Source organism: Quercus lobata, chromosome 10 (assembly GCF_001633185.2).
Source record: "Quercus lobata isolate SW786 chromosome 10, ValleyOak3.0 Primary Assembly, whole genome shotgun sequence".
Taxonomy (NCBI): Eukaryota; Viridiplantae; Streptophyta; class Magnoliopsida; order Fagales; family Fagaceae; genus Quercus; species Quercus lobata.
In genome coordinates this window covers 59872759-59891598 of record NC_044913.1, presented here as the reverse complement: position 1 = coordinate 59891598, position 18840 = coordinate 59872759, and the positions used below count along the sequence as shown (strand labels likewise).

Sequence of the window (18840 nt, the reverse complement as noted above, 5' to 3'; positions counted from 1 at the left end):
TGTTCTTTTGCTGGGTTTCTATTCTTTTACTTGGGTTTGATTCGGTGGTGGTGATTCGGTGGTGATCTTTTGGAAAAAAAAAAATTGGAATAAAAGAAATTCATTTTAATTAAAAGAAAGTGATTTTTTTTTTTTGATGCGAGGAAAGTGAAATTTTTGTTTGAAAGAAAATAATTTTTTTTGTTTGTTTTTTATTTTTTAATTAAAATTGAGTAATTTTTTATTAATTTTGGTATTTAAAAAATGTCAAATAATTTTTTTAATAATATTTTAATGCCTTCGGTTTTTATCTCAGCTATTTCCGTCGGTTGAATGACGGAAAGGACAAAAATAACACGCGTTAATTACTTTAAAGATTAAAAATAATAAAATTAAAATATAGAGACAAAAAAAAAATCAAAATATAAAGACAAAAAAAAAAAACACCATACACTCTGTTAAATTGAATTGGCTTCATCTGTTAAGTGTCGGTGACAGATCTCAGCAGTGTAATAGCCTATATTCCATCCCCACAAATCCAGCCTGTTCCCACTTAAACCCCGAACACCTTCCCTTCCAATCCACCGTCCATTCCTCAAACTTGCACCCCACTTAACCACTCTCTGACCCCACTCTTTCTCAAAAGAAAAAGACCTTCGATCCAACTCTCTTCCTCCTCTTACTTCTTCCTTCACATCACAACCAAAGCATAACAAAAAAACACACATCCCAGAAAAACCCAGAAGCTCAAAGTTGCTTCTTTGTCCAAAAACCACCAAAGAGATGAAAATGAAAGCAAAGGGCATTTTGGTAATTTTGGCACTGGTGGTGCTGGCAGTGGCGGTGGAGTCTGACCCGGACACGGTGACTAAGGTGAAGACGGTGCGTGGCAAGAAGGTGTGTACCAAAGGTTGGGAGTGTAATCAGTGGTCACAGTTTTGCTGTAATGAGACAATCACTGATTACTTCCAAGTGTATCAATTTGAGGAATGGTTTTCCAAGAGGAACACGCCTGTGGCTCATGCCGTTGGGTTCTGGGACTTCCAGTCGTTCATTCTTGCTGCTGCGCAGTACGAGCCACTTGGGTTTGGGACCACTGGTAACAAGACTGAGAAGATGAAGGAGGTCGCTGCTTTTCTTGGCCATGTTGGGAGTCAGACTTCTTGTATGTGGTATTTTTTGTGGAAAATGTGTGATGGGTTTTTGAGATTTGTTGTGTTTTTGTTTGTTGGGTGTTTGATTTTGTTGTTTCTATTTTGTGGGTGTGTGTGTCTTTTGATTAGTTGTAGGAAAATGTGTTTAGTTGACTAGATTGGAATTTTAGAGTGGGTTTTAAGAGCATTTGATTACGTGCGTGTGTGTGTTTCTTAAGTTTGTTAGTTGGATAGGGATTGTGTTTACTTGATAAACAGAAATTTGAGGGTGAGTTTTGAGTGAATTTTTATACTTGGGTGTGTGTGTGTGTTTATTATGCTAGTTGAATGAGATTGTGTGTTTCTTTTAGCTGGGTGTTTGATTTGATTGTCTATCACTGTGTTTGTGTTTCTGTTTTTTAGTTAATTGGTGGTTATTGTATTTAGTTAATAGATCGGAGATTCAGAGTGATTTTTGAGGGAATTTGATTAAGGCTTGGTCATGTATAGAGGAGAGTGATTCACGCACAAGCGAGAAAGATTAACTGAGTGAGTTGATTCAAGTTGAGGGAAAAAAAGGGTAGAGAAAGACCTAAAATAAAATTAGTTAAAGTAGTTAAAAAGGACATGTCAATTAAGGAGGTAACAAAGAGTATGGTTTTAGATATAATAGAATGGTGGAAAAGAATATATGTTGTTGACCACTGCTAGTTTGTGAGAATTCATCGCTAACCTTGAGATTTTGGAGGATAAGGCTTCTTGTTGTGAGGGTAGTCGATTATCTGGTTGTTTAATTTGATATTTTGAGATAGTGTGTGTGTTTTCATATCTTTCTTAATTTGATGAACTTTTGAATTTACTTAATATATAGAAATTTTAGAGAGTGGGTTTTGGGGGGATTCTTTTACCAGTATGTTTGATAAGATTGAGTGTCTTTTGGGTGGATTGGATGAAATGGTGATTACCTGGTTGTGTGTGTGTTTGCAGTGATTGGAGGAAATGGTATTTACTATTTAGTTACTGAAAACTTTTTGTTTGTTCACATAATTGTTGATGGTAAATGGTGATTATAATTGGGTTCTAACCAGGTGGTTATGGAGTGGCAACTGGAGGACCGTTAGCTTGGGGGCTTTGCTTCAACAGAGAAATGAGTCCCAGCCAGTCATACTGTGACGACTTCTACAAATACACCTACCCTTGTGCTCCTGGAGCTGAATACTATGGCCGTGGTGCCTTGCCTATCTACTGGTCTGTATATATTTCAGAACCAACTGTTTCTTTTCTTTTTCTCAATTTCATGGTGTTGCCTTTGTTTTGTTACCAAATCTATCTATCTTCAACCAATCTACTGGTCTGATTTCATTATTTCTGTTAGTTTTTCCATTTGATTTGTTTGTAATCTTTTCATTGCTGTGAATTTACAATCGTAAATACATTGCACTTTTGATATCAATAAAACTTTTGTTACCTATCAAAAAGAAGAAGAAGAAATGCCAAATATGAAATATAATTTGATGATGATGATGATATACTACTTGTACTTAAGTTCTAAGATGGTGATTATAATAAGCATCTTCACTAGATAACTGACCCATACACTTAGAATCATTTTATAAATCAAAGATGATGCGCCATGTCACTAGTAGTTCTTAACTTGTTTATTTGCTCCTGTTTGTATTATTAAACTTCTTGCCAACTTGATTCTTAGATTCTTTTTTTTTTGGTGGTGTTTTTATCTGTGTTGTTATCTGTAGGAACTACAACTATGGTGCAGCCGGCGATGGTATTAAAGCAGACCTGTTGAACCATCCAGAATTCGTTGAGCAGAATGCTACCATTGCTTTCCAGGCCGCAATTTGGAGGTGGATGACCCCAATCAAGAAGTCACAGCCTTCAGCCCATGATGCCTTTGTTGGCAACTGGAAGCCTACCAAGAATGACACTCTATCTAAGCGTGTTCCTGGTTTTGGTGCCACAATGAACATCCTTTATGGGGAACGTACTTGCGGCCAAGGTGATATTGATCCTATGAACACCATCATTTCCCATTACCTATATTACCTTGACCTTCTCGGTGTTGGCCGAGAGCAGGCAGGGCCCAGTGAAGTGCTCTCTTGTGCAGAGCAGGTTGCATTTAACCCTGTCACCACTGCCAACACCGCAACTTCTTGAGCTCTACATGATGATTACTAGGTAGCCTATTTTATTGTTGGATTGATCCTCTCCAAGAGGGAAGTGTTAATAAGAGTTGGCAATGATGATATTATGCTCAGGCCACAATTATAATGTGTGGAGTTATTTGTCGGTGCCCTTCGTTATTGCTGTAATGTGTAGATTTTGAGGTCCATTTATTTCTACCTGGTATGATGTTGTGCAATATATGTTCACTACGAACCATCTTCTTGTTATCTATGTTTCAAATACAAATTTGTAAAGTTAAAAAATTACAATTTGTCTTATTTATAAATTCTGGTCTCAATTAACTGGTTTCATGGTAAATTCTTCTCTCCTTTCTTTTTTCTTCTATTTCATGTGCAATGACTTTTGGCTTACCAGTTTGTGCTGAGAAACTCCAACCTCGTACTTGCATTCAATTAAGATGGTAATATATAATTATTGACTTCCAGCTACTGAGCTAATTATGTTTCATGAACTGTGTTTTTGTTGTCTAATGAGCTTTCCCCTTGCACCAAAAATTAGAAGGAAAAAAAGAAAAAGAAAAAGAAGAGGATTAAGATCTTAAAAACTCCATAGAATTTTTATAATCATATCCATTCATATATTTCTATTTTAGTGCAAAATACGCTGCCAGTTTATAAATTCTAGCCCATTAGCAATTTTAGTCCTTTAAATTAAAAGTGATTACATTTGGTACTTAACAATTTAGAGTGATCGTTTTGAGTCCTTAACAAAGATAAATTGATATTTTTAGTAACTACCAAATTGAAAATGATTGATATTTTTAGTAACTACCAAATTGAAAATGATCATATTTAGTACCTAATATGTGTAGCGGAGTGATAATATGTTAGTTTTAAATTTGACCACACTATTATTGTAAGGGACTAAAAGCAATCACTTTAAACTTTATAGACTAAAATCACTCATGCTCTAAAATTTAGGGACTGAGTGTGAATTTTGATCTAGATTTTATCATAACATCAACATTTTAGTAATTTAATATTGGAGTTGCCCGAAGAAATAAGAACTTCTCCGGTAAAAAAAGAAAAAAAAATAGAAGTAAGAACTTCTAGTAGAGTTATTTTCACCCTCATTTCTGATGAAGGGGGAACACAGCTAGCTCATCAGACCACAAAACAGTAGAACACAGTTCATAATAAATCAAACATTGATGTGCATTGTCATATATAAGTTCTTGTTAGAGTGGAGTGGTCATGTCTTTTTAGCATTATAGTTAGTAAATAATCTATGTTGGTGTTTGTCATGTCAGAAACTGTTAGAAACATTCATGCCAGGAAATAGACTTACTTTGTACATAAAGTAATAATAATTTGGGTTTTTGTTTGTCACCAACCATCACCATCTTTCACGCCCTTATAGATAATCACAATTCATGTTTGCCGACAACCATAACCAAATTCACCTCCATTCTTCATCACCAAACTTTCTTCCAATCAAAACCCATATAACCATTTTAGTGACAGACAACCATGGCTTTTTTAAGACTCATCACCACCATCTTTGACTTTGACCCCAAAATTTGAAGGAAATGCATTAGATTTCTTTTATACCTTAAATTTTTTTGAAGATAAAGACATCTTATTATATAATTTATAATAAAGCTTTAGAATGTAGAAAGCATGTTAAATGCATGCATGGGTTGGGCTCCAAATTATTTTAATAAATGGTTTCTAAAGTTTTTGTGTCATAGAAGTATTATATTCCTTCCAAAAAATCAAAGAAAGTTGGAAATAAGAACATTGTAGAAATTTTTGTAAAACAAAAGTTTGTAAAAGGATGGTATTGTTACAAGATCTATTTTAAATCATGTCGAGTCCTCTCACATATGATCCATTGTTTCTTCAATGCATTGATACTGTACATTTGAATTCTTGCCACACGTTGCTTTTGTATTAAGCTGTAAATACATTTTTGTTGCATACATATGTATCCTTGATCACCAAGTATTTGCATTTTGCAATCCATAATATAAATGTACATTTCATAATTTTCATGTGACAAGAAAAGAACTAAAGTAGAAAAAATGGATGCAAGAAGGTAGAAAGAGGACTACAAAAGAAGAGGCTGTGGGTTGCATGGTCACATAAAAGTACCTTTAGTTTACTACTAATTTTGTAAACCTCTAAACGTAAAATTTAAATGCAGTTACTTAGATGTAGTAGCTTAGTCTCCCTTAATAAATTTAACCTTGTGGTTGTATTGATCAATGCACCACATGGTAGAATTTGATTGGAAAATCTTAAGAACAACACTTACAAAATTTTAATCTAAGTTTTAAAAAAATTTAAAACCTTAATTTAAGAGGGTTTTTAACTTTCAATGAACTTGGATTTGGAAGTGTCGCTGTTGGTTGAAATTACCTAAGGTTTATATTTATCATATTTTTGTGGTATGGATTGAACTGAATCCATGATTTTTTTTATTTATTTAAATTTTATAAAGATATAATATATTTGAACTTATTATATTTAACTCATGATAATTATTCTTTATTATCAAGTTAAAGTTTTGATCCGTTTTAGTTTTCTCCGAATTGACTAGCTTTGAATTAGTTTACTTCAAATCAACAACATCAGAAATAACTTATAACTAGATCTTAGCACTTAGTTACCTAGTAATTGCAAATCTTTATGTTTTTCATTTTTCATTGTTACATGCATTTTTAGTTTTCAACAAAAAAAATTTCTAATTGAGGCATTTTTAAATCCCTCCCCTAATCTACGAAATCAAATTCTACTTCGAATCAAGACTTTACTTTAAAGTTCAAACCATTCACTTCGAATTATCTACCGTTAACATTAAAAGAGACCACGCTTAAGAAAAATCGGTTTTTGCTCAAACACAATTATCAGTAAACTTATGCTATGTGACTGTGTTAATATACAGGTTTTTTTTAGGTTAGTCTGCCTTCACCATCATAAGATAATCACGTAAAATTAAATTATATGAATTAGCCTACCCCAGATGGCTTTCAAAATTCTGCGTCTTACATAGTTATAAAACAAGTATACAAAGTTTTAAGGTCAATTTGGTAAGAGAATTCCTGTAACGTTGTCTATATTTTTTGAAATTATGTGTAGGTGTAAAAGTGTATGAAAAGACATGTAATAGTATATGAAAAGACGTATAATGATATTTAAATATTGAAAACTGTTATTTAAACAATAGTAACAAATAGGCCTTTATTATCCTGATTATCGCTTCATACATTTTATCAAGTGGTTAGTTTTTTTTATTTTTTATTTATTTAGTTTCTTAGGACTGAAGTGGCTAGTTGTTTATCGAAAATAACACTTATTTACTATTGATTCGAATGGTGAGTCTTTTTTTTTTTATAATAATTTAATGAAAGTACAAACTGTCCTAACAGAAGTTTTGCTACTGGTTGTTTATCAAGTGGGGCATGTGTTTAGAGTGACGAATAAATACACCGACTTTTTGGCTAAGAGGGACTGTTCCTTGATGGAGAATTTTGTCGTGTTTGATACCTCTCCCTTTGATGATTTAAATGTTTTGCTTGAAGCTGATAGGAATGGGTTGTATTATTATAAGCGTGTTGCCAATACTTTGGCCTCTGTGACTGGTTTGTAATTGCCTTTTGTTGTTTATATAAGTACCTGATTGAACAATTTTTTTTTTTTAATGAAAGATTCGTATGGTGAGTCTTATTGTAGAAATAAGTTGCAAGTGGGGCCTATTCTTTACACTGCCAGTATTGGCTCCCCTAATATCAGGACAATACAAATCCTCTACCTCAGTTTTTGTATTTCATTTTTTATATTTTACTTTCAATTATAATATGCCAAGTGTATATTTTTAATATTTTTTTCATATTAAAGATTGGTTATTTTTTAAGAAAAGTCAAATAAATATATAAGTTGTAATTGATAGAATATATAATGAAACACAATTTTCTAAATAAAAGTAAAACACAAAAAGTATGACGGAAGATTTATATTCACTTTTTAAAAAATGATAAAATTTAGTTACAAAATTGGTTATAACCTAACGCTACAACCTTACTCAATAAAATAAACATTACTATATATTTTGAAAATCTAACTGATGAATTGTATGTTCTTTACACTCTTAATACACATGTCAAATTTTATGTCAATTGGATATTATATATGTAAGGGCGGATTTTGGGGCCCAGGCCCAGTGAGTAGGCGATTCTGGCCCAAAAGACCCTCAACAATGAATTTGTAGAGAGTGGGTCGAAGAACTAGGTCAAAACAGAGTGCACGTAATTGTTAGTAAGCCATGCAACCATCTAAACGTGGGAACGTTTTATTAAGCCTCCTGGGATAACAGTTCATGGAACAACAACTTGGGCTTTTCTTACAGAACTTCTCTCTTTTTCTCTCTCTCCTTTCCTTACTTTTTGCTCTCCAGTTTCCGATCCCTTGATCATGGGGGTTTTCTTCTCTTATATAGCATCCTTCGAATGATAATGGCCCTACACTTGTTGATCATCTGGGCCTCTACTTGAGTGCCTGTCTCATAGGACATCATCCTCCTTTTCTGTGAGTTGCACTGGCCAAGATAATATTGTTCTCCTGTCCTCTCCACATTAATGCGGCTGGAAAAGTAGCTTCCTTGCATTTAATGCGGCAGTTGTGGTTGCCCCCCTGTGCGTCCAGCATTTTCCTTCGATTTGGGACGATTTCCCACTATGTGAAGGGTGTGCGTTGGACTCCCATTTGATGCGTCCGAGGAGACATTCCTCCTCGGACGCCTCTTAAACAGGCCCGGCCCGGCCCAACAAGGTTGGGCTGGAAGTCCTCTGGCCATGTCCTCACTTCCTGTCATGGTTGGGCCCCGCATGGGTGTCAAGGCCCACTGTTGACTGATGAACTTTACCCCCACAATAGCCCCTCAAAATTCCGACTCTTTCTTCTTGATCCGAGGAGGAAAGGCGGGATTTTGATACCCACTGGATAGTTCGCTGGGGATCCCTGCTTTGCACGTGCGGAGGCGTGCCCTTACGTGCCTCATTAATGCTGCAGGCATTTATTGACCCTGGGGGAAGTAACTGCAGCTTTTGGAGTTTTATGCTCTTTCAATCCAATGGTTGGAGACCGGATCAACGGTGGACAACATTTCATTTGCTCTAGGTGGGAGTGTGTCTGTCCAACTCCCTCTGAGTATATAAGGTTTTGGAAGGCGTTCCTTCCAAGGTTTTGGAAGGCGTTCCTTCCTCGCTTTTGACGAACACTCCAGTATTCAGAACACCTTAGAGCCTTTTCCTTCAGCGCGTTCTTACCTTCGCCGTCGTTCTCTTGAAGATTCCGTCGAGCGTCTTACCCGTAAGTGCACGCTTCTTCTTCGTTACTCTTCATTAGACAAACTGCCTTCACGTTGTCTAGGATTAGAGGGGATGGGTAGGCTTGAAAAAATGGTAAACTCTCCGGCCGGTATGGCGGGCTTCAGGGCGAAGTATCGTATTCCACCGGAGGTAGGTTTAGAGTATTGCCACCAGGAGGAAATTTTGTTCAAGAGAAGAACGGGGGAAGTCGCAATTCCAATGATAGCCTTCGTGGAAGGAGGAATGACGATTCCAATGGGGAGAATAACTAGGGACTACCTACGTTGTCATAGGTTGGCCCCACACCAGTGCACCGCGAACCTGTTCCGGATCCTGGGGTGCGCCGACGCCTTAAACGACCAGATGAACCTCGGCCTTTCATGGCACGACGTGGTTCATCTTTATGAATGCCATAAGCTCGGCGACTCATATTACCTAAAGTCCAGGACTGACGAAGTGAGGTTGATATCCTGTCTTCCAAAGTCCAGCAAAGGCTTGAAGGACGACCATCTGATTGTCTTTGGACCATGGCATGACGGCCTTCACTGTCCGACTAGGGCAGGAGAGCCAGGTGGGGTGTCATAGAATTAGATTCCGTGGGGAGGACCTTAGTTTCGAGCTCTCCCCCTTTTTTTTTTCTTTCTTTTCCTTTTTAAACTTGTTGGTTTGGTTGCATGCCTCCTCGGACTAACACAAACCCTTTAACGGCCTTTGCAGACAAGGAGCGAACATCCCCTCGGCTGAGCTTGGTCAACGTCCGGGCTCTAAATTTCCTCCTGAGATCTGAGATTTTCGTGAGCGAGGACGGACAATTACGGTCGGCTCCTTTGATTTTGGACTACGTTCCTCTCACTCGATCCTTGGTGGACCCCGGCCAAGCTATAAGGGCTGGCAGTCCAAGCTTGGCACGTATTGACGTATCCATACCGGGGTTCCTTACTTCAACAGACTTACCTCCTATTCAGCTGCCTCCCCAACGTGCCTTTCCCCCAGTGGTTATCCAGGAAGAGGAGGCTGGTTCTTCGCATTCATCCTTGGAAGAACAAATAGACCAGTTCCATTTTCCCGAGGAAGGAGAGGTGTTGGCCAAGGTAGTAGAGCTCTCAGACTCCGACGCCGATCTAGACCGTGCTTCAGCGGCTCCTGATACTGGTCTAGTCATCGCACAAGTAGACACCAGCGAAGAAATTGAAGAAGAAGGAATGGACTTGAAGCCGAGGACAGGCCTCAGGGGCCTTCTATCCAACAGGAGCAAGGGGCAGTCCTCTAAGGATGTCTCGAAGGAACAAGCTGCCACTAAGGCTCCCGCTCCTCCTCTCCCTCCCCCCTCGTCGGACGCGGCGCTGCAGCCTATGCCTAACTTAAGGCGAAAAAGGCAGGTAGAAGAAACGGAGGAGGGAGAGATTGGCCGTGAGAAGGCCAGGCCTCAGAAGAAGGGCAAGGAAACGAAAGAGCCCCGAGATAAGAGGACTAGGTCCACTGATACCCGAGACGAGGCAGCCACTCGTAGGGAACAACGAACATGGTCGCCTCGGATCGAATTGGACGGCGCCCCGATCCCTTGGGATGCGACCCTATGGGAATCCCAACGAGAGCAGGCATCATACTTGGCCGAGGCCCTGCAGCAACCTCTTCTCTTGCCTCGTGATATGGAGGGGCTCAGAAAGACTCGTCAGCCAGAACTTTTCATGTCATTGAAGAGGGACATGGCCATGGTAAGTAGAATCTTCTATCTCGTCCCTATATTGCGCACCCTATTATCGTCGTGTTTTAATAGGGTTTTTATTTACTTCCGAGCGCAGGTCACTCAACAGATTTTTGTTGCGGAGGAATGGGACAAGAAGGCTCACGAGGACTTGCATAGGGAGGCTCAGTCCCGCTATGCCGCCGAGAAGGCTGCTGGTGATCTCAAACAAGATTTTGATCGTCAGGATAAAGAAATAAAGGAGGTGAAGAAGGCTCATGCGAGCGCGGAGGCCGGCCTTAAGAATGCCGAAAAGCAAGCGGATGAACTGCGCATAAAGCTCCGCCAATCTGAGGAGAAACTTACGGCGGAGCAGCAGGCGGTCTCCACGCTCAAGGCTGAGCTTGCAAGGACCAAGGAGGAGGCCCACTTGGCCAGGGAAGCTGCTGAGAAGGCTGTGGCGGCCTCCTATAAGCGTGGAGTTCATGATACTGAGGCTAGGCTGGCCGAGGAGGTAGCCATTGTCTGCAGGGAATACATCACCACGTCTTGGGGTGTAGCCCTGGATCGGGTAGCTGTCCCAGCAGATTCTGATCTAAGGAAGGCTGAGAACATCTTCTTCCCAGAGGATGTACGCGAAATTCCTGACCAGGATGCCTCCAAAGAGCCTCTTCCAACAGACTCCTTTATTCTCGAAGCTGGGGGCGATGAGCAGGCCGCGCAGGACAAGCCACTTCAGGACAGCCTTTCCATCAACGAGATCGTCGCACAGGCCAAGGAGGTTGCCCCGGGGACCCAAGCAGCTGATGGTCAGCCCACTCCTGCTCAGGGCTCTTAGGAGACTAGTGTAGGATTTATTTATCTCATTTTTTGTATTTTGTTTTGTTTTGCCTCGCCAGTGTTTGTAAACAGAACTGCTTTTAGATTTTAATGACAAAGGTTATTTTCTTTCAAATGTTATTGTCTACCCCCCTTTTTTTTATCATGAATGGATGTCTATTTCTTCACTAACTGTTGATAACCGAGCGTAAGTGAATGAATACGTGAACAGAACGATAGTTAATAATTAGGCGCACTGGCTGCGAACCTTATTTTTTCAAGTCCCTGGTCCGAAGAGCTAGACAGGATTTGGGCCCTATTTAACACTTAGGGAGAACTGCACCGCGGTTAATTTCCCCCAAGTCTGTGGCCGAGGAGCCATGCAGGACTTGGGTTCTGTTTAACACTCGGCTAGAGTAGCTTAATTGTTAATTTCCCCCAAGTCTGTGGTCCGAGGAGCCAGGCAGGACTTGGGTTCTGTTTAACACTTAGTTGGAATTGCTTCGTGATTAATTTCCCCCAAGCCTGTGGTCCAAGGATCCAGGCAGGACTTGGGTTCTGTTTAACACTTAGTGAGAACTGCCTCGTGGTTAATTTCCCCAAAGTCTGTGGTCCGAGGAGCCAGGCAGGACTTGGGTTCTGTTTAACACTTAGTTGGAATTGCTTCATGGTTAATTTCCCCCAAGCCTGTGGTCCGAGGATCCAGGCAGGACTTGGGTTCTGTTTAACACTTAGTGAGAACTGCCTCGTGGTTAATTTCCCCCAAGCCTGTGGTCCGAGGATCCAGGCAGGACTTGGGTTCTGTTTAACACTTAGTTGGAATTGCTTCGTGGTTAATTTCCCCCAAGTCTGTGGTCCGAGGATCCAGGCAGGACTTGGGTTCTGTTTAACACTTAGTTGGAATTGCTTCGTGATTAATTTCCCCCAAGCCTGTGGTCCAAGGATCCAGGCAGGACTTGGGTTCTGTTTAACACTTAGTTGGAATTGCTTCGTGGTTAATTTCCCCCAAGTCTGTGGTCCGAGGATCCAGGCAGGACTTGGGTTCTGTTTAACACTTAGTGAGAACTGCCTCGTGGTTAATTTCCCCCAAGTCTGTGGTCCGAGGAGCCAGGCAGGACTTGGGTTCTGTTTAACACTTAGTGAGAACTGCCTCGTAGTTAATTTCCCCTAAGTCTGTGGTCCAAGGAGCCAGGCAGGACTTGGGTTCTGTTTAACACTTAGTTGGAATTGCTTCGTGGCTAATTTCTCCCAAGTCTGTGGTCCGAGGATCCAGGCAGGACTTGGGTTCTGTTTAACACTTAGTTGGAATTGCTTCGTGATTAATTTCCCCCAAGCCTGTGGTCCGAGGATCCAGGCAGGACTTGGGTTCTGTTTAACACTTAGTTGGAATTGCTTCGTGGTTAATTTCCCCCAAGTCTGTGGTCCGAGGATCCAGGCAGGACTTGGGTTCTGTTTAACACTTAGTTGGAATTGCTTCGTGATCAATTTCCCCCAAGCCTGTGGTCCAAGGATCCAGGCAGGACTTGGGTTCTGTTTAACACTTAGTTGGAATTGCTTCGTGGTTAATTTCCCCCAAGTCTGTGGTCCGAGGATCCAGACAGGACTTGGGTTCTGTTTAACACTTAGTTGGAATTGCTTCGTGATTAATTTCCCCCAAGCCTGTGGTCCGAGGATCCAGGCAGGACTTGGGTTCTGTTTAACACTTAGTGAGAACTGCCTCGTGGTTAATTTCCCCCAAGTCTGTGGTCCGAGGAGCCAGGCAGGACTTGGGTTCTGTTTAACACTTAGTTGGAATTGCTTCGTGGTTAATTTCCCCCAAGTCTGTGGTCCAAGGATCCAGACAGGACTTGGGTTCTGTTTAACACTTAGTTGGAATTGCTTCGTGATTAATTTCCCCCAAGTCTGTGGTCCGAGGATCCAGGCAGGACTTGGGTTCTGTTTAACACTTAGTTGGAATTGTTTCGTGGTTAATTTCCCCCAAGTCTGTGGTCCGAGGATCCAGGCAGGACTTGGGTTCTGTTTAACACTTAGTGAGAACTGCCTCGTGGTTAATTTCCCCCAAGTCTGTGGTCCGAGGATCCAGGCAGGACTTGGGTTCTGTTTAACACTTAGTTGGAATTGCTTCGTGATTAATTTCCCCCAAGTCTGTGGTCCGAGGATCCAGGCAGGACTTGGGTTCTGTTTAACACTTAGTTGGAATTGTTTCGTGGTTAATTTCCCCCAAGTCTGTGGTCCGAGGATCCAGGCAGGACTTGGGTTCTGTTTAACACTTAGTGAGAACTGCCTCGTGGTTAATTTCCTCCAAGTCTGTGGTCCGAGGAGCCAGGCAGGACTTGGGTTCTGTTTAACACTTAGTTGGAATTGCTTCTTGGTTAATTTCCCCCAAGTCTGTGGTCCAAGGATCCAGGCAGGACTTGGGTTCTGTTTAACACTTAGTTGGAATTGCTTCGTGATTAATTTCCCCCAAGTCTGTGGTCCGAGGATCCAGGCAGGACTTGGGTTCTGTTTAACACTTAGTTGGAATTATTTCGTGGTTAATTTCCCCCAAGTCTGTGGTCCGAGGATCCAGGCAGGACTTAGGTTCTGTTTAACACTTAGTGAGAACTGCCTCGTGGTTAATTTCCCCCAAGTTTGTGGTCCGAGGATCCAGGCAGGACTTGGGTTCTGTTTAACACTTAAATCAAGTAACTGCACAGCAATACGGCACCAAAGATTACATCTTTCATTAATAACAGTACCTTTTCAGGTTGTTTACATTCCAAGGGCGTGGAACTACACGTTCATCCAAGTCTTCTAAATAGTAGGCTCCTACGCCAGCTACGGAAGTGATACGGTACGGTCCCTCCCAGTTTGGTCCGAGCTTTCCGCATGCGGGGTTCCTCGCAGTGCCCAAGACTTTCCTCAGTACTAGATCTCCAGGCGCCAATGGCCTGGACTTCACCTTGGCGTCGTAACCTTGCTTGAGCTTCTGTTGATAGTTAGCTAGGTGGACCATCGCGCCTTCCTTTCTTTCGTCGATGAGGTCCAGCTCTTTTCTAGAAGTTTGTCATTGGTATCGGGACAAAAGGTGGTGGTCCTCTGGGTTGGGAAGTTCACCTCCAGTGGAATGACAGCCTCGGCCCCATAGGTCATTGAAAAAGGGGTCTCCCCTGTGGACCTACGAGGCGTGGTGCGGTATGTCCATAAGACATGGGCTAACTCTTCTACCCATCTTCCTTTTGCGTCATCTAGTCTCTTTTTCAGTCCGTTCATTATGGTCTTGTTGACGGCTTCTGCTTGGCCATTACTCTGGGGGTAAGCTGGCGTGGAATACCGGTTAACAATTCCCAGCTCGCTGCAGTACCTTCTGAAGGCTTTGCTATCAAACTGGAGCCCGTTGTCCGACACTAGGGTGTGCGGGGTGCCAAACCTGGTGACTATATTCTTCCAAAGAAACTTCTTGACATCGACGTCCCTAATGTTTGCCAGCGCCTCAGCCTCTACCCATTTGGTGAAGTAGTCGGTGCTGACGAAAGAAATTTTCTATTCCCTGTTGCCTTGGGGAATGGACCAAGTATATCTAGGCCCCATTGTGCAAATGGCCAGGGACTGGACATTGGGTTTAGCTCTCCACCAAGCTGGTGTATGCTCGGAGCGAATCTCTGGCATTGGTCGCACTTCTTCACATAATCCAGGGCTTCCTTGTGCATGCTCGGCCACCAATAACCCAGCGTTAAGGCTCTGTGAGACAAAGACCTACCCCTCGTGTGACTTCTGCAAATTCCTTCATGTAACTCCTCCAGGATGAGTTTCGCAGCCTCTGGGTGCACACATAGAAAATACGGCCCTGAAAACGAGCATATGTAAAGCTTGGAGTCCTCCGATAACCAGAATCGAGTAGCCTTTCTCCTGATTTTGCCAGCCTCAACCTTATCGTCTGGCAAGGTGTCATGCTTTAAGTACAGAACGATAGGGTCCATCCAGCTCGGTCCCGCCCTGATGTTATGTATTCCAATCCCATTTGCCTTTTCTGTTGATGGACGGAGGACTTCTTCTACCAGAATGACTCGAGGTAGGGGTTGAGCCGAGGAGGTAGCCAACGTCGCGAGAGAATCAGCATGAGTGTTCCCACTTCTGGGTACGTGCGTCAGGCGGAAGTGATGAAATTGGGTCTGCAGGTGCTTAACCCGAACTAGATATTCTTGCATTCTTTCGTCCTTTGCTTCCATGTCCCCATTTATCTACCCCACAATAAGTCTAGAATCCGAGAACATGTCTACGGATTTTCCCCCCAACTTCCGGATCATTCCCATTCCTTCCAATAGCGTCTCATATTCGGCTTCGTTATTCGTGGTTGAAAACCCGAGTCTCAATGACTTCTCTATGGTTATCCCTTCAGGTGAGAGCAGGACAAGTCCTAACCCTGAGCCCCTTTGGTTCGCTGCGCCATCGACGTGCGCTTTCCACCAGGTATTTTCATGCTGGGAGACCGTGCTGATCATCTTCTCATCAGCCCCTAGAGGTCCCGCCACGTTTTGTTCCTCTAGCGTGGGCTCCGCAAACTCTGCTATTAGGTCGGCAAGGACCTGGCCCTTTACAGCAGTACGAGGCATGTACCTAATATCGAAAGCGCCCAAGATCGTTCCCCACTTTGCAATTCTGCTTGTGTAACCTGCGCTGCGTAGGACATACTTTATGGGGAGTTGTGTAAGCACCACCACAGTGTGCGCTTGAAAGTAGTGTGGAAGCTTTCGCGTGGCCTGCACGACAGCCAAGATAGCCTTCTCGAGGGGAAGATAACGTGTTTCTGCCTCCTGCAGTGATTTACTAACGTAATAGACTGGTCGCTGTGTGCCGTTGTCTTCTCGGATTAGCACCAAGCTCACCGCATGCGAGGCTACCGCAATGTAGGCAAACAAAACCTCGTCGGCATTTGGACTGGACATAATTGGTGGTCGGGCGAGGTACTCCTTTAATTGTTGGAAAGCTACAGCGCAGTCTTCATTCCACTCAAATCCTTTCCACTTGTGTAATAGGAGAAAGAATGGCTTGCATCTATCTGCTGAGCGCGAGATGAAACGGTTTAAAGCTGCTATCATACCAGTAAGCTTCTGGACTTCTTTGGGGTTCCGAGGAGGCTGCAAGTTATGGATGGCTCTTATTTGGTCGGGGTTAGCCTCAATGCCTCTGTGAGTCACCATATAGCCCAAGAATTTTCCAGATCCCACTCCAAATGAACATTTGGTTGCATTCAGCCGTAGTTTATACTTTCTTAGTATCTGAAAAACGTTGCCAAGGTCGTCAATATGGTTGGGAGCCAACTTACTTTTAACCACCATGTCGTCTATGTACACTTCAATGTTTTTACCCATCTGCTGTTCAAACATCTTGGTCATCATCCTTTGATAAGTTGACCCGGCATTTTTTAGGCCGAAGGGCATCACTTTATAATGATAATTCCCAACTGGGGTGACAAAAGCAGTCTTCTCCTGGTCTTCGGCGGCCAAGGGTATCTGGTGGTAGCCCTGAAAAGCGTCTAGAAAGCTCATTCTAGGATGTCCGACAGTTGAATCTACCAACCGGTCTATCTGGGGCATAGGGAAGGGATCCTTTGGGTATGCCTTGTTTAGGTCGGTGAAGTCCACGCAGACCCGCCATTTCCCGCTCTTCTTCCTTACCACTACCGTGTTAGCCAACCACTCGGGATAGAAGACCTCTTTGATAGCCCCTGCTTTCTTTAATCTTGTGACCTCTTCTATCACGGCGTCAGTATGTTCTTTCGACGGTCGTCGAGGGGCTTGCCTTTTAGGTGTTACGGCCGGGTTCACGTTAAGGCGGTGGCAGATGAAATCTGGGTCGACCCCGGGGGCCTCATAGGGGTCCCAAGCAAACACGTCTAAATTCTGTCGGAGGAAGGCAGTCAGCGCCGACTTCTCTTGGGGTGGCAATTCCGAGCCAATTTGAAAAAACCTCTCAGGGTCAGATCCGACAAGTACTTTCTCCAACTCCTCACAGTTCACCTCCATGGCTGGTCCTCCACTGCCCGCAGTTGGGACCGTAGTCAGTAATTGCTATAAGCCGCTCTCGGCTTGCGTGGAAGTTAAGCGATCCTGCTGCCGCAAGATTGCTGACACCATGCATTGCCTAGCTACTCCCTGGTTCCCTATTATCTCTTTGATCTGACCTCCTGACGGGTATTTCACCTTTTGGTGCAAGGTTGACGACACAGCCCCTAGTGTATGAAGCCATGGCCGGGCCACGATGGCTGTGTAAGGGGAGTATGCATCTACTACAATGAAGTTCACTTCTACCACCTTTGAGTCTATTGGCACAGGCAACCTAATCATGCCTCTCGGGATGACGACCTTTCCTTCAAAGCTAACTAGAGGGGAATCATATGGCAACAGGTCTTCCTGCTTCAAGTTCAATCCCTTATACAAATCAGGGTACATTATCTCCACTGCGCTGCCTTGATCAACCAACACCCTTTTGACGTCGTAACCTCCTATCCTGAGCGTCACGACTAAGGCATCATCGTGGGGTTGGATAGTTCCTTGTTTGTCTTCTTCCGTGAACCCGATTAATGGCGTGGCGCTCATTCTAGCCCTCTTGGATTCCCTGTCATCTGGCTTAGTCGGGAAGCTGCTCACTGACATTACCCTGAAGGGGACAGAGCCTGTCCTTCCAGGAGCGGCGAGAATGACATTAATTGTGCCAATGGGTGGCCTCAACGTACTTTGTCTGGTTTCGTTGTTCGATGGTTCTTGCCATCCTTCAGAGCGATGCAGCAGATGTCTCAGCTTCCCTTCTCGGACGAGCCGGTCTAAATAGTTCTTCAGGTTCCTGCAATCATCAGTAGTGTGACCGGGCTCCTGATGGTATGCGCAATACAGGTTCTGATTACGCCTCAAAGGGTCGCCAGCCATCTTGTTCGGCCACTGAAAGAAGGGACCGGCTCACCTCCCGTTAAGAACCCTCCCATTACCTCCCGTTTTTAAATAGATTTTAGACACCTGTCAAATGATAAATCTAAAGGGCAAAAACAAAACCACGTCACCCCACCTTATTTATCACACGTCTACTCTTTTTTTTTTTGTCTCAAACTTTCTCCCTCTGCAACGTCACTGGAAAGGGGACCCTCAGTGGCAAAGAGCATAAGGAGACACGATCTTTCCATTGCCATTTACCTCACCTTTAAAAACCCAGAAGCTAACAGATGGAACTTGACCCAGAGATCTTTGATCCCAATCTTGTTTTATAAGCTTCACTTTCATAGGTTTGCTGGAATTTTATTAATGTTTGGGTTTTGCAGAATTTGAAATAAAATTGGCTCATGTTGTTTATAGATTTGACTTTTTTGAATCATTAAAATTTAGTAAATCCATTCTCCATCAAGAGAGAGAGAGAGAGAGAGAGAGAGAGAAAGGTACTTGTACTTTGCTCCATGGCCTTGTGGACTTGTGCCTCTGCCAGCAACTGAAGCTTTCTTCTGTCCACTGCGTGTTCTGGTAGATCTTCGATTTGGCCGCGGTGATGTTGCAGAGAGAGGAAGTTTGAGACAAAACAGAGGAGAATGTGTGATAAATAAAGTGGGGTTGACGTGGTTTTATTTTTGACCATTAGATTTATAGTTGACAGGTGTCTCAAATCTATTTAAAAACGGGAGGTAATGGGAGAGTTCTTAACGGGAGGTGAGCCGGTCCCCTGAAAGAAAGGCTCATACTTCACCTTCTCTA

General features: G+C 42.7%; 2 protein-coding genes across 2 annotated transcripts; one reads left to right on the top strand and one right to left on the bottom strand.

Annotated features, from left to right (window-relative positions):
- Positions 1–444: 444 nt before the first annotated feature.
- On the top strand, positions 445–3604 carry LOC115965066 (chitinase-like protein 1). Its single transcript, XM_031084270.1, has 3 exons — positions 445–1144; positions 2201–2360; positions 2867–3604. The coding sequence occupies exons 1-3, from the start codon at positions 763–765 to the stop codon at positions 3282–3284; spliced, it is 960 nt and encodes a 319-aa protein (XP_030940130.1). The 5' UTR covers positions 445–762; the 3' UTR covers positions 3285–3604.
- Positions 3605–17175: 13571 nt separating this feature from the next.
- On the bottom strand, positions 17176–18030 carry LOC115965119. The gene has a single exon (XM_031084312.1). It carries the CDS (start codon positions 18028–18030, stop codon positions 17176–17178), a length of 855 nt encoding a protein of 284 aa, XP_030940172.1.
- Between the last annotated feature and the right edge of the window lie 810 nt (positions 18031–18840).